Source organism: Lingula anatina, chromosome 1, assembly GCF_051362555.1.
Source record: "Lingula anatina isolate TDL-2025a chromosome 1, LinAna3.0, whole genome shotgun sequence".
NCBI lineage: Eukaryota > Metazoa > Brachiopoda > Lingulata > Lingulida > Lingulidae > Lingula > Lingula anatina.
The window spans coordinates 25,943,361-25,956,820 of record NC_141767.1 but is presented as its reverse complement, the minus strand read 5'-3'; the positions used below and the strand labels follow the sequence as shown (position 1 = coordinate 25,956,820).

The following is a 13,460-nucleotide window of genomic DNA, read 5'->3' as shown; positions in this document are numbered from 1 at the left end:
TTAATCAATATTACAACCATATTGAATGAGAATTAATGCATAATGTGTATGATTACAAGTATATTGAGTGGAGGAATTTGTATGATCCATTTATTGTAAACCAGCTCAGTGAGTGACCAATGTGGACCTAGTAAAGTACTGCAAAATACTGCAGCCATATTTGGGTATCAGAAAAATCGAACAATCTCCAGGTTCCTGGAATCCAGAGTCATAAATAATAAATGAATATTGATGAAGTTAGATTTAATTCAGTATATCATCTTTAGTTGAAAAGGGTAGAATCCCAGAAGTCTGATTATGGCCGGTAAAAGGGAGCGAGGAGATTTATCTGTGGTTTGGTTCAGTGGGGATTGATGGCAACTTGTGGACAGAATTAATTAATCTTTAGCTACAGATCATGCTAAATAATGGCACACCTTAGGATATTGTGTGGGCTGCCTAATAAGTAAGCCAATGCATTAACTTGATTGACATATGTTGTTGGCAGTAAGCTTACAAACTATCACCTGCAGACTAACAGTATATGCACTTTGTTACTGCACTTTTTGTGAACTTTGCACCACAAGATATCTAAAATGTCCTGAAACATGTCACTTTTCATTCTGTGGTACATGTAGCAAGGTGCACCTATCTGTTGTACCTGCTACTACTCTCTGTGCACTAAGGCCCAGTTTCATCAACACTGGATACTGTTATCCTATGGATAACGCTATCCATTAGATATCCATTAGATAAAACTGTTATCTTCTGGACAATTATCCTGAAAATGGTAGCCATTGGATAGCAATATTAGAAAAAATAAGTACCTACTGTGTAGAAAACATTTCTTAACCCACAGGATAATTGCCCAGAGGATAACAATTTCAGATAGTGTTATCCACAGGATAGCACTTTCCAGTGTTGATGAATATGTACACATACACAGTTTTAAAAATATTGGTAACTACAGTATATGCATTGAAACATGGTATACCACAGACCCTTAGAAGATGTTTTATTTTACTGTCTGTAATAAGAAAACCATTAAAAAATCTTAAACAATTAGATATTCTATACTCAATTTGAAATATGCTTTTTGTCCCTTTATTGTAACATTTTTCCTGAAATGGGAGTCCAAAGCAATATGAAGGATCAAGGAAATGAGTATTTGTTATTGGTGAAAACACTTTTTTACTTTGAACTATATTTCCGGTAATCTTTTTTTATGCAAGCAATGAAAATAAGCTGATTGGTGGAAATTAGATACAGTAGGTACAGTGTGAAAGATGACAGGCATCTGTTCAGATAAAGGAGTAAATACTGTAAAAGCACCCAAGTAATTTCTGGTTTATGTTGTTTTGCCATGTACAGCATCCAATACCATTTCCTACACACCTGTTGGTATGAATTTAATTTTCTTCTCTATGTTTTGCAGGCTATTATAATAATAATTAGTAGATTGTAATGACATATTCTACAATGTATATAAGGTACTGCCTGCTGAAACCCAGGATCAGATGTTTGTTGAAAAGAGAATAAAATTGATGCAAAGCAATCAACCCAGGGTGGCTGCATAGAGCTGTATGCTATTAGACTGGGTTCCCACGCCTACTGTAGATCCATCCATCTGTAATGTATTGGTCTATCTCCCTGGGGAGTCTCACTAAATTGCTATCAACTTAACTGTCTTAAATGTCTGTCATGCCTACCGAATCAGCTACGGGTTAAAGATAATTACCCCCTAACAGCTTTACTAGGTGTGACAGACATTTAAGCCAGTTAAGTTGATAGCAATTTAGTGAGACTCCCCAGGGAGGAAGATCGATCCAAATATCTGTGGGAATGGTCCCTTAGTTTCAGTTTTGTTTGTGATGTCAAGAACGTCAAATATCAGAGAAGGCAAAGGGACATACGAATATCTTAATTATTTTGTTTTATCCAATTTGAACTAAGAGGGAAATAAAAACACTTAGTTTCATGGACCTCAGTCAGGGAATACTCCTAATGTCAGCACATTGTCAAACTAAAACAAAGAATTATTACTTCTTAGCTGTTAGATTTCTTCAAGTTTTTGGTACTGTTGGAATCTGCATGTATCTTCAAGCTTTGTACCTGTTTGATGATGAAGAGAGCAGGGTGTAAATGAGGGAAAGGGGGATAGATACAGGCCAATTTAAAAAGGGCGCCATGTGAGGGTTTTAAACCTGCCTGTTTTGCCACCTTGCAACCAGCACTTTCTGAACAAGTGGAGCCTGAGTGAACATATCTGTAGTAAATTTTCTCCCAGGCTTTGACCATTGAATTTAATGGTATATCTCTTACCCTCATTTAATCAAATTCGAGACTCAACATGATTAGAATGGAAGGCATATCTGGCTCTTTTTAAAAATAGCAATTCAGCCAGGCGGCACATCTGGGAAAGAAAGAAGAAGTGAAGTACCTTGGAAATGTCACTTTCTCTGAGGCATGTTATCTTGCCACCTTAAAACTTGCACCGATAAGGTCAACTGGTTTTGCATACACTTTAAATCTAAGAAGACTGACATATCCTCCGTAATTATGCTCAATCCAAACATTTTTCATAGTTTGAACATTTTTTTACACAAATTCTGTTAAACCTGCCAAAAGCAATTTCTGGGAAATGTGCTACCAGATTGTAGCATAATACAACATCAAGTGTTGTAGGAAAACCATTATGCACGGCTTACACTTTACACTAAGATTTGTTTTAGAAACAAGTCAAACTTTTACCTTCAGGTATAGATGAAAGACGACTTCTCAGTTAAAGAAATAGACATTAGATTTATTCAGTGCCTCTATAGTTCTCTTTTAACCATGAAGGACTGCTTAGAAACATGGTTTTTATCATATTGTGTGAGATAAATTGGGAGAAGATATATTTCATAAATTTTTATGCATTATAGTTGTTGTCATTTTTATCATGGGCAAATAATATTGTCATTGTTTGGAAAACGTAACTGACTTGAAACTTCTCATTTGGTTCTTTTGAACTTTGAACAAGTATGTCTCAAACTTACAATCCCATATTGTAATCCAAACAAACTTGTGCCCTACCAAATAAAAACAAATTAATATAACAAAATTCATTGAGTGTCAGACTACTTATTTCTGGGCGGCAATTACAGGCATGCCACAGCTACCTGCTAGGTAAAATATGTGAAAGGTAAGAAAAATGTCATAACCAGTAATGTTCAAGGAAAAAACATGAAAGATGAAAGGCATGTAAATTGTTTTTACTGCCTTTTGCACAACCTCTGAACTGGATATTCAGTTCTTTAGCATTTGCTTTAAGCCAGCATGTAACCTTAGCAATGCCTACTCTATTACATCATAACAATCAGGGAACATCTTTACTTGGCATTCAGAGTGTTTGAGACATGGGTGTACATTTCTTGTATTATTACCACAAAATCGGCAGTGCCATCTGTTTGGAATTTCAGTTGTGATTATCTTTAATTTGATTAAGCAATGCTGGGAGAAAGTAGTTTCTTTTTCAGAAGCAAGGATTGCTTGCTCGTAATGTTGGGCTTTGTTTTCAGTGCCTTAATTTTTTTTAAGAAAAAAAGGATTAGGATAGTTCTGTGCGTAAATAAAAGAATATTAAATTACATCTACAGTGCACATGGTAACACGATCAAGCTAAAATAACTATGTATGCAAACTGTTTGAATATTGAATTTCTTAATGTGACAGTTGATAAACAAATATTACCTTTCCCTGTCCAATTAAAAAATACTTTCCCACTTACCATAAAATGGTATCATGGTTGAATGAGGCTGTTTTTGATGGATGAAGTAAAATCCAGTAGCAAAGGTTATAAAGTAAAAAAAAAAAAACTAATTTCAGTCAGTCAAATCTGATAGACTCATTTTTTTCTTCTAATTAAATCCAGGTATACTTATATTAACAGTTAAGACAAAAAACTTAAGAAATTCCATGTATAATGGAATTACCTTTCAAATAAGAACCTGTGTAAAGTGATCATTCCCAGTGCTATATTTTTCAAGGGGATTTATCATGATAACTCAGGATATGCATCTCTTTGATTGGTTGATTGGGGTGACAAGGTCAGTACCATAAAACACGCTTCTCGTTTTGGTTCATTTCATGGTATTTTGAAGGCTTTGCAGGTTAATGAAAAAGTAACTGGCTTATTTACTACTTCAACACCATTACATGCATAACTCTGACAGAAACCAACCATTTTAAGGATGTTGTACTGCACATGTAATTTTTTTTTAGAAAGGCATGTTCTCTCTCTCTCTTATCAATAAAATGTATGGAATAGAAAAAAATGTTTCTCTCTCTCTCTCTCTCTCTCTCTCTCTCTCTCTCTCTGTCTTCCTTGGATGTCTGAACTTTACCTCTACCTGTCTAATGTATACATATTCAACAAAACTTATTGTCATAGATTCACTCTGTGTTAAGTGTCTTGAAAGTTGGCATTTGTCAGATGTTATTGGTGTGTTTTATCAGAAGGCTGCAATTTAAAACAATAATTATTTACGGCTTAAATTTTGCTTCAGAATTAAAAATATATTTCTTATTTTAATGTTATCATGTTTTATATACATTTCTATACTTGGATCTAACAAACATTTGGTTTTGATGCAGATTTTTTTTTTCTCCTTTAGCTTTGACTGTCAAGTATCTGACACGGAGATATATAATGGAGTATGATCCCTATATGGGTAAGTATTGGAATTTTGTTATCCATTTTTAAGTATGTTTATCTTCAACCCACCATGCATTGATTTTTTTCTTTTTTTTTAAATTTCACACCTGGTATTCCGGTGTCTTTATGCTAACATGCCAACTTTTTGGTTGGCGTTTTCGATATACCTGAAGAGATGGCATACTGGCCAAGTTTTTTTTTTCACTTCTCAGTAAATTGGCTTGTTGTTTGGATGTGTGCCTGGAATCATTCCCCTTTCCCATCTGCTTCCAAATAAACCACAGCCTGTTTGATATCACATACACTGATGGCAGGTTTACTGGACCAAAGGCTTTACAGAAGCAGTTTCTGATTCAGTTATTTCTCTCAGGCCTACCCAACTACCAGACACGGCATGGAAAGATCCAGAATTTACTGTAGATCGGATCATGCTACCAGTTTTCAAGATGTATATCAGTATGCGCTTCAAAGTATCAGATGCAGCACCTTCTTGCCTGGTTTGCATGCTGCATCTGATACTTTGTAACGCGTTCTGATATATATCTTGAAAACTGGTAGTGTGGTGCGATCTACAGTGAATTCTGGATCCTTCCGTGCCACGTCTGGTAGTTAAGTAGGCCTGACTCTTAAAACGGGCTCTGTACCTCATCTGATGATCACATTTTGATTTTGTAATTTACTTTTTATAAGACATCTTTTTCAAACAGTACTTCTGTATTCTTGAAAAAAAGCAGAGAAATTATTATTAAAGATGCATTTAAAGTCAAATTTTTGTGATAAAACCCAACCAAATGCCGCGATATCATTTCAAATAGTGTAATGTAGAGAAATACAAAAGGGCATTGTTTCATATTTCCTGAAAAATGATATTTGAATGGATATTTTCTGCTTTCTTTCTGTGCTATAAATATTTGTAGGAAATTCATTTAAATAAGTAGCAATTGTGTGGGCAGCTATAGTTTGATACATCTTAATGAGAGTGATGATTATGCAATGCCGGTGTACCATGAAAATCTGACTCCCCTAAAATGTGACTCCCCAGTCAGATTTTCATTATGAAAATGTGACTCCCCAGTCAGATTTTCATAATGAAAATGTGACTCCCCCTATGAAATTTTGACTCCCCCCCAAAAAACATTCATTAATATCATTTTATTTGAGTAAATGACTATGATTTTGTAGTATGCATAATGGATGATACATTGGCACTTTTTTGTAGTTTTCAGGTGAAAATTTTCAAAAAAAAAAAGAAAAATTAAAAATGTGCACATAATGAAAATGTGGTTCCCCTATGAAAATTTGACTCCCCTACAAAAAAACATTCATATATCTCTAATTAATTTAGTATATGACTGTGATCTTGTAGTATGTAAAGTGGTTGATACATTGGCACATTTTTTGTAGTTTGCAGTGAGAATTTTAATTAACAAATAAGAAAATTAAAAATGAGCACATAATGAAAATCTGACTCCCCCATGAAAATTTGACTCCCCCTCCACAAAACTTCATAAATCTTATTTTATTTTGAGTATGTGACTGTGATCTTGTAGTATGTGAAATGGAGGATACATTGGTGCTTTTTTTGTAATTTGCAGGTGAAAATTTTCATGAAAAATGAGAAAATTAAAAATGTGCACATAATGAAAATCTGACTTCCCCATGAAAATTTGACTCCCCTGCCACAAAACTTCATAAATCTTATTTTATTTTGAGTATAAGACTGTGATCCTGTAGCATGTAAAATGGTTGATACATTGGCACATTTTTTGTAGTTTGCAGTGAAAATTTTAATGAAAAAATAAGAAAATTGAAAATGTGCACATGGTTAAAAAATTGAGAGAAAAAAGTAATAAAACACATGAAAGAAAGAAAAATTAAGGATTTGTTTTCTAACACCCAATGGCTCCCCTATAAAAAGCTATTTATTTGATGTTTGATGATCATTCTGACAACTTTTCTTTTATGATACTTTATGAAAAAATTTATTGGAAATATTAAAAAGTTTTATGGTAAAATACTGCGTGAAAATAAATGAAAAATGGATAATAAATTTGCATTCTTGTACCCGTAGGATTTTGACTCCCCTAGATAAAAGCACTTATTTCATATTTAGCACACATTTAAATGTTTTTACTTTTTGCAATAAGTGTTTGAAATTTAAAAATAGTGAGAAATTCAGTATCATATTTATTTTGCACCCATGAGAAGGACAATTATTTTTTATTCAGTCATTATATCACTATTTTCCACATACTTTTCATTGTATATATAATGATAACTCTGCACACTAAGCTATATGAAAATAAAAATTGTTTTGGGTCATATCAGAAAAGAATATTTTTTCAATTAAGTGCATACAATATCAACAAAATGTAGATGAATGTAAAAAGGATCCACTGAGACAAGAAAATTCTGCTTCTCTTCAATATTTTACCTTGTGGCAGTGAAAACTTAATGATTACTTTGCACACTAGGCTAAATCAAAATACTTTTGCCCCTTAACTAAAAAAAAATCATATTGGAATTTAAGAACACAATAGTAAGGAAATATCACCAACATGTGAATAATGCTGCTAAAAAATTCTCAATTTTGACAAAAGTTATCACCACCAAACTTTCAAATGTGATAGGACTGTGACATGCTTGGTGGGTAGCTTATTCATATGACGTAGCTTAAAGGAAAAAATATTAAATATGAAACATTTGGTTTGTAAGATGGGTCGTCAAAGTCCTATGGGCGCAAGAATGCATACTTATTATCCTTTTTGCTTAATAAACCCCCATCTTTCATCCACCTTTGGGGAAAATAATGGGAAAACAAAAGAAAGTGTTTTGTTGGGTATGCTATATAAGAAGAATTAAAAAAAAGGCGATGGGGCCAATTTCTTGTGTTAAAAATGTAGTGTTTTGACATGGGAGTGCAAAACCTACAAGAATAAAGATGGATACTTGTTTTAAAATATTGACCAAAATTTTCATCATCAAACTTTCAAATAATGACAAAATATCCATCTCTATGCAAACTATGTGGAAAACAGTGGTATGGTGACTGAATATAAAATAGGTCCTTTTCTCCATGGGAGTCCAAATCTCATGGGTGTAAAAATAAAGATTTTCATGGTTTCTTTTTCATGCTTTCACTATTTTATCATCAAACCTTTAAATATTTCCAATATATTTTTCATAAAGTATCTTAAAAGAAAAGGTGATGAAATGATCATCAAATATTAAATAACTTTTTCATAGGGGAGACAATAGGCGATTAAGTGGACATTTTTAATTTTCTTATTTTTTCATGAAAATTTTCACCTGCAAATTACAAAAAAAGCGCCAATGTATCCTCCATTTCACATACTACAAGATCACAGTCACATACTCAAAATAAAATAAGATTTATGAAGTTTTGTGGAGGGGCAGTCATATTTTCATGGGGGAGTCAGATTTTCATTATTTGCTCATTTTTAATTTTCTTACTTTTTCACATAATTTTTCACCTGCAAACTACAAAAAATGTGCCAATGTATCAACCATTTTACATGCTACAGGATCACAGTCATATACTCAAAATAAAATAAGATTTATGAAGTTTTGTGGCGGGGGAGTCAAATTTTCATGGGGGAGTCAGATTTTCATTTTGTGCACATTTTTAATTTTCTTTATTTTTCATTAAAATTTTCACCTTCAAACTACAAAAAATGTGCCAATGTATCCTCCATTTTACATACTACAAGATCACAGACGTATACCCAAAATAAAATAAGATTTATGAAGTTTTATGATGGGGGAGTCAAATTTTCACGGGGGAGTCAGATTTTCTTTATGTGCACATTTTTATTTTTCTTATTTTTTCATTTGAATTTTCACTGCAAACTACAAAAAATGTGCCAACGTATCATCCATTTTACATACAACAAGATCACAGTCATATACTCAAATAAAATAAGATGTATGAAGTTTTGTGGAGGGGGAGTCAAATTTTCATGGGGGGAGTCAGATTTTCATTATGAAAATCTGACTGGGGAGTCACATTTTCATAATGAAAATCTGACTGGGGAGTCACATTTTCATGGGAGTCAGATTTTCATGTTACACCGGCATAAAACTGTGTCATTTATGGGACTTAAATAAAGTGAAGTGATGGATAAAAAGGTCAATTTACGACCAAAAATTTGAAGAAGGTGCCGTTTTAAACCTATTTTTTAGCAGAACGATGGATAAATTTGGTTTATGACCTTGCATGGCAACTTAATTTTAGTTGTATAAGAAACTAGTGGAAGTGGTTTATATGCCTTATAGGGATTCTACGCTCACTTTATATCTAACTTACATTGAAAATTGTTAAAAATGAAGAAAGGGAAAGATCATGTTTTGGACGTGACCATTACCCTTCTTCCACATTTCTTATATATATATATATATATATATATATATATATATATATATATATATATATATATATATATATATATATATATGGGTCTATTTCCCCTGAATTAAACTAGAAATGCTGTATCAAGTAATGGCAAATATGATAACTAGTACTCCTGTACCGTTCAGTAACAAAATATTGCGCAGAGGAGAAGAGAAGACGTAAATTGTTTACACCATGTGCTTACCAGACCATGTTACTCTCAGTAAACACCTGCAACAAAAATTGATTATAAGAATGACTGGCATATAGCTGTATGGGGGAAATTAAAATCAACATTTGGCATGTTCAGTATACTACTTGTTTACACTATAATCATGCAATTCTCATATTACAATTTTGCGTCATTGTTTAATGAATTACCTGTATCTCTCAATATTATAAATGTTTTTTTAAAATGACAGGACAGGCCTAAGAAAAGGAAAGAATTGTTTCTAAAACCAGTAGATGCAAATATCATACTTTCAAGCATCTTTCAAATATGTGTTTTGAATTATCAGGCATTTGTAATTCAGACCTTTTTTGACAAGAAGAAAAGGCAAAGCTTTGGAAAAGCATCTCGGGGCCAGAAAATATTTTAGAAAGAATGGTGTGTAATGTTTGATTTTTTTTCTTTTTGAGTTGTAAAAATTATCTCACAGATTATCATGAAAACTAACAATGAGTATACAAGTACATCAAAATGGCTTTGAGTAGATACCCATTGATGTTGCAAATTTAGTCAAAGTGATTTTATTTTTGTAGTAAAGCTCACTTTAAAAAGCATTTTATCTGTTACTGTTTTTTCATCAGACAATGAAAAGAAAAAATATTGAAAAGGATTATATGTTACTGTGCACCATTGTGACCTGCATTGTAATTAGGAAATTGTTCTCAGAATTCAGATGATTTCCCAGCACAAAAACAAGAGCTGTTGACATTCCATTGGCATTATGAGGCCATTGAGAGACCAATAAGTTCATTTACGTCTGTTTATTAACCAAATCATACTCAGTCTGATAATTTGCCAGAAGTCATTTGAAATAGATGCTTTATTGCTTTGATAATCCATCTGGTAGGAGATTTGTGGGATGCTACTGTTCTGAGTCTCTGAGAGAGTTGCAGGGCATTTGAGTAATGACGCATTTACTAATATGAGATGTAAAGCCACACAAGTATTACTGGAGTAAATATAGCTGATAAGCTCCACACACTGTTTATGAAAAAATTATGTGTGGGCGACTTACGTGTACGCATTTACCAAATCTTTTCAGCATGTTGTTGCAGTAGTTTGTGATTATATCTGATGGACACTTGTTTCAGTTTGAATGTAATATGAAGTGTATTTTATTTTTCCTATTAAAAAAGTTAAAATATGTTCACAATTTTATAATTTTTCTCTTTTAGAAGATACATATACAAAGCATGAATGTATAGATGCACAAGAGATCATAGTCAGAATAATGGATACTTATGATAGGGTAAGTTCTCTCCCCCTAAAGTTCTTAATAGGAAATTCTTTTTCATTTAAATTAAATTATTAAAGGAAAAGGCCTGTAAACTTTCTAAATTAGAAATTTTGAAAAACAAAAACAAAAAATCTTCATAAAAAGCCTAATCTTATATTCCTGCCAATTGTCGTTTTCACTCCAAAAGCAATAAAAGCAACCAACCATCAAATGAAAAACAGATTTCAGTGTCCAATAACTGTAAAACAACACCTCATTTTTCGTTGTTTTCTAAAGCAGATGGTTTTTATTATGATGAAAAAAGCATTGAAAAGTCGTATGGGTAATGGAATTTTTTTCAACAATACATTAATATCTGGTTAGAGTGGTTGCAAAAGGGTTTTGAAAGTGATCATTAAAAAATGTGGATTGATTTGAAACATGAAATGAAACTGAAGATGAATAATTCTCAGATGATCATTGTTTGTTTCAGGAGGGTTCAGACCCTGAAAGATATTTGCGTTGGGCAGATGGCATCATAGTAGTATACAGTATAACTAGCAGGCAGAGCTATGAAGAAGCCAGGAACTACATTTGCTCAGTTTTGAATTATCAGAATAAAACAACAAGAGAGATTCCACTGGCATTAGTAGGGAACAAAATGGACCTAGAACGATATAGGTAAATGCACTACTAGTACAAATACATTATATTAATATAGCACATGTATAATATATGTACATGTAACAGGACTGAATCCAGGATTAATTAAAGGGGGGGGGTCCGCGTTGGCATGGGGTTTGGGGCAGCTGAAGGGCCCCGAAAAATTTTGGTATTTTAGACGGCGAACAGTACCATTTGGTACAGTTTAGAACTATGATTCAGCTAGTGAAAATTCTAATTTCAAGAGGGGATCATTGGTGTGATTTTTTTCAGAAATCAAAGCCCCCCCGCCCCCCCCTTAATCCGCCACTGTGTAAATATAAATAAGGCAACCTTGAGTAATGTAGTTTAAGAGTTGAATGTATTCTAAATGTTACTATGTTTTATATAATTTCAGGTTATTTTTTTTTTTTCATTCAAAATTATTTATGCTTATTTTACAAGGTAATATATTGTTATTTCCAGACAAGTCAGTAAAGCAGAAGGCTCAGCACTTGCCACAGAGCAGGAATGTTTGTTCTATGAGACCACAGCAGCAGAGGATTATCAGTGTGTAGAGACCGTCTTTCATGGAATTGTTAAGGAAATTCAGAGGGAGAAAGAGAGACAAATGCCTTTACAACCTTTATTTATTACTGAGGACAAACCTTCTGGCAGTATTGCTCTTGGACCTGGCTCAACAGGAAGCTTACAAAGACCTGGCTTCAGGCGAGCTAAATCGCCAAAAAGTGAAGCAAGAAGTGAAAAAGACAGTGCCCGTGGAGTACATAAAAAATCTGTGCCAAGCTTTAGAATATTCAACAAAAGTTTCAAAATATTTAATTGATCTCTTAAATGAAGAGGTAACAAGAAAGGTGGTGTTCCAACAGGTTTCAGTGTTGAAGTCAATTACATACATAAGATAGATTTTGACATCACTCACATATTTTTGTCTTGATAGAATTATTTGCTGCAATGCAACAGATTACTATGAACCTATTTTATAGCAAAAAATGAAATTGACAGTCTTCATAATGAAAGTGAAAAAATCCTGGTTGCTTACTTTAAATTAGGGGAGGTTTGTTTTCATACTTTCATACTTTTCATACTATTTCATCTGAGGTAGAGTGTCACCATTGGTGTAAATGCCTCAGTACTGACAATTTATAAAATTACATCAGAAAGCTGCAGTCAGATATATATATTTCACAATGGTAGACATTAAGAGCAACCATACTATCTCTTACATTATCTTAAGCATCATAAGATATCTTCATGAATTCATCATCATTTTATATAGAGCATAAGGAAGGCTGTTTTTTGTTTTGTTTTGTTTTGTTTTTTAGTAATTAAAGAATTGTTCAAGATCATTTTCTTTGTGTAAGGAAGTGTATAACATTTGGACATGTTCCAGCAAAAAGACAAACCATTTCATGGAATTAGAATTTATTGTCACATTAGAAATAATTTTGCTTTTTAGCCTGCAAATACATGCCAATTGTATGCATCATATTTAAAAGCATTCAAGTAGATATCTACAGCTTTGATGCATCATATAGTTGCCAAATGAAATATTTAATATGTTCAACATTTTGAAATTCTTGTTACTTTCAAAAACTTTTAGAACACAACTTACTTTTAGAACACAACTTATCTCATTAAACCTTGCGTCAGCAACTGCTTGATCAAAAAACAAAGCAATATGTAGAGCGTTATTTTATTTGGAAAACAAAGCATTGTTTGTAACAGTATCTCACTCAAATTATTTTTGTTGCAGCAGAATTGTGAGAAATGTAAAAGAACCAAATAATTTGTTTCAGGTGTATATGGATATGATGAAATGTGTCTCTTACAGAGAAAACTGTTGAAATTAAAATCATTATCATTATGATGTATTTATTTTTATTTAATTTGTGGGACCAATTTTGTGATTTCATGTTTATTCCTTGTCACAAGTAAAAAATCAATTTAATTAAGGTCCTCATGCGTCAAAGTATTTTTTTTTATTATGTTATGTGCACTGTTAATTTAAAGACTAATGTACAACCTCATTGTCATTTTTCATGTGTTTTGTTTCTTCATTTAGTAAAAGTTTATATAAGTAATAAATGTCACACTGTTCATCTCATGTATTTCATTGTTTTGGTCTGTACACAATAAAATACCAAGGATTTATTACACAGGAATTTTATTGCCTTTTCTATGTTGAAATATTTCCATTTGAGATCTTTTGGATTGATGGTCCTATGATATATCCAAAGCTTTCAATGTCAAACAAATTTTGATT

At 32.6% G+C, this 13,460-nt stretch overlaps 1 protein-coding gene across 8 annotated transcripts in view; it reads left to right on the top strand.

Annotated features, from left to right (window-relative positions):
* The window catches only part of LOC106158457 (ras-like protein family member 12), a 25,996-nt gene extending 12,637 nt beyond the window's left edge, over window positions 1-13,359 (top strand). For all 8 annotated transcript variants that reach the window (XM_087002957.1, XM_087002954.1, XM_087002955.1 and 5 more), the window contains 4 exons: window positions 4,635-4,691; window positions 10,491-10,564; window positions 11,025-11,212; window positions 11,660-13,359. In XM_087002957.1, coding sequence (XP_086859083.1) covers window positions 4,635-4,691; window positions 10,491-10,564; window positions 11,025-11,212; window positions 11,660-12,020 — 680 coding nt within the window. In that variant the 3' untranslated portion in view covers window positions 12,021-13,359. The remainder of the gene's footprint in view (window positions 1-4,634; window positions 4,692-10,490; window positions 10,565-11,024; window positions 11,213-11,659) is intronic.
* Window positions 13,360-13,460: the final 101 nt, after the last annotated feature.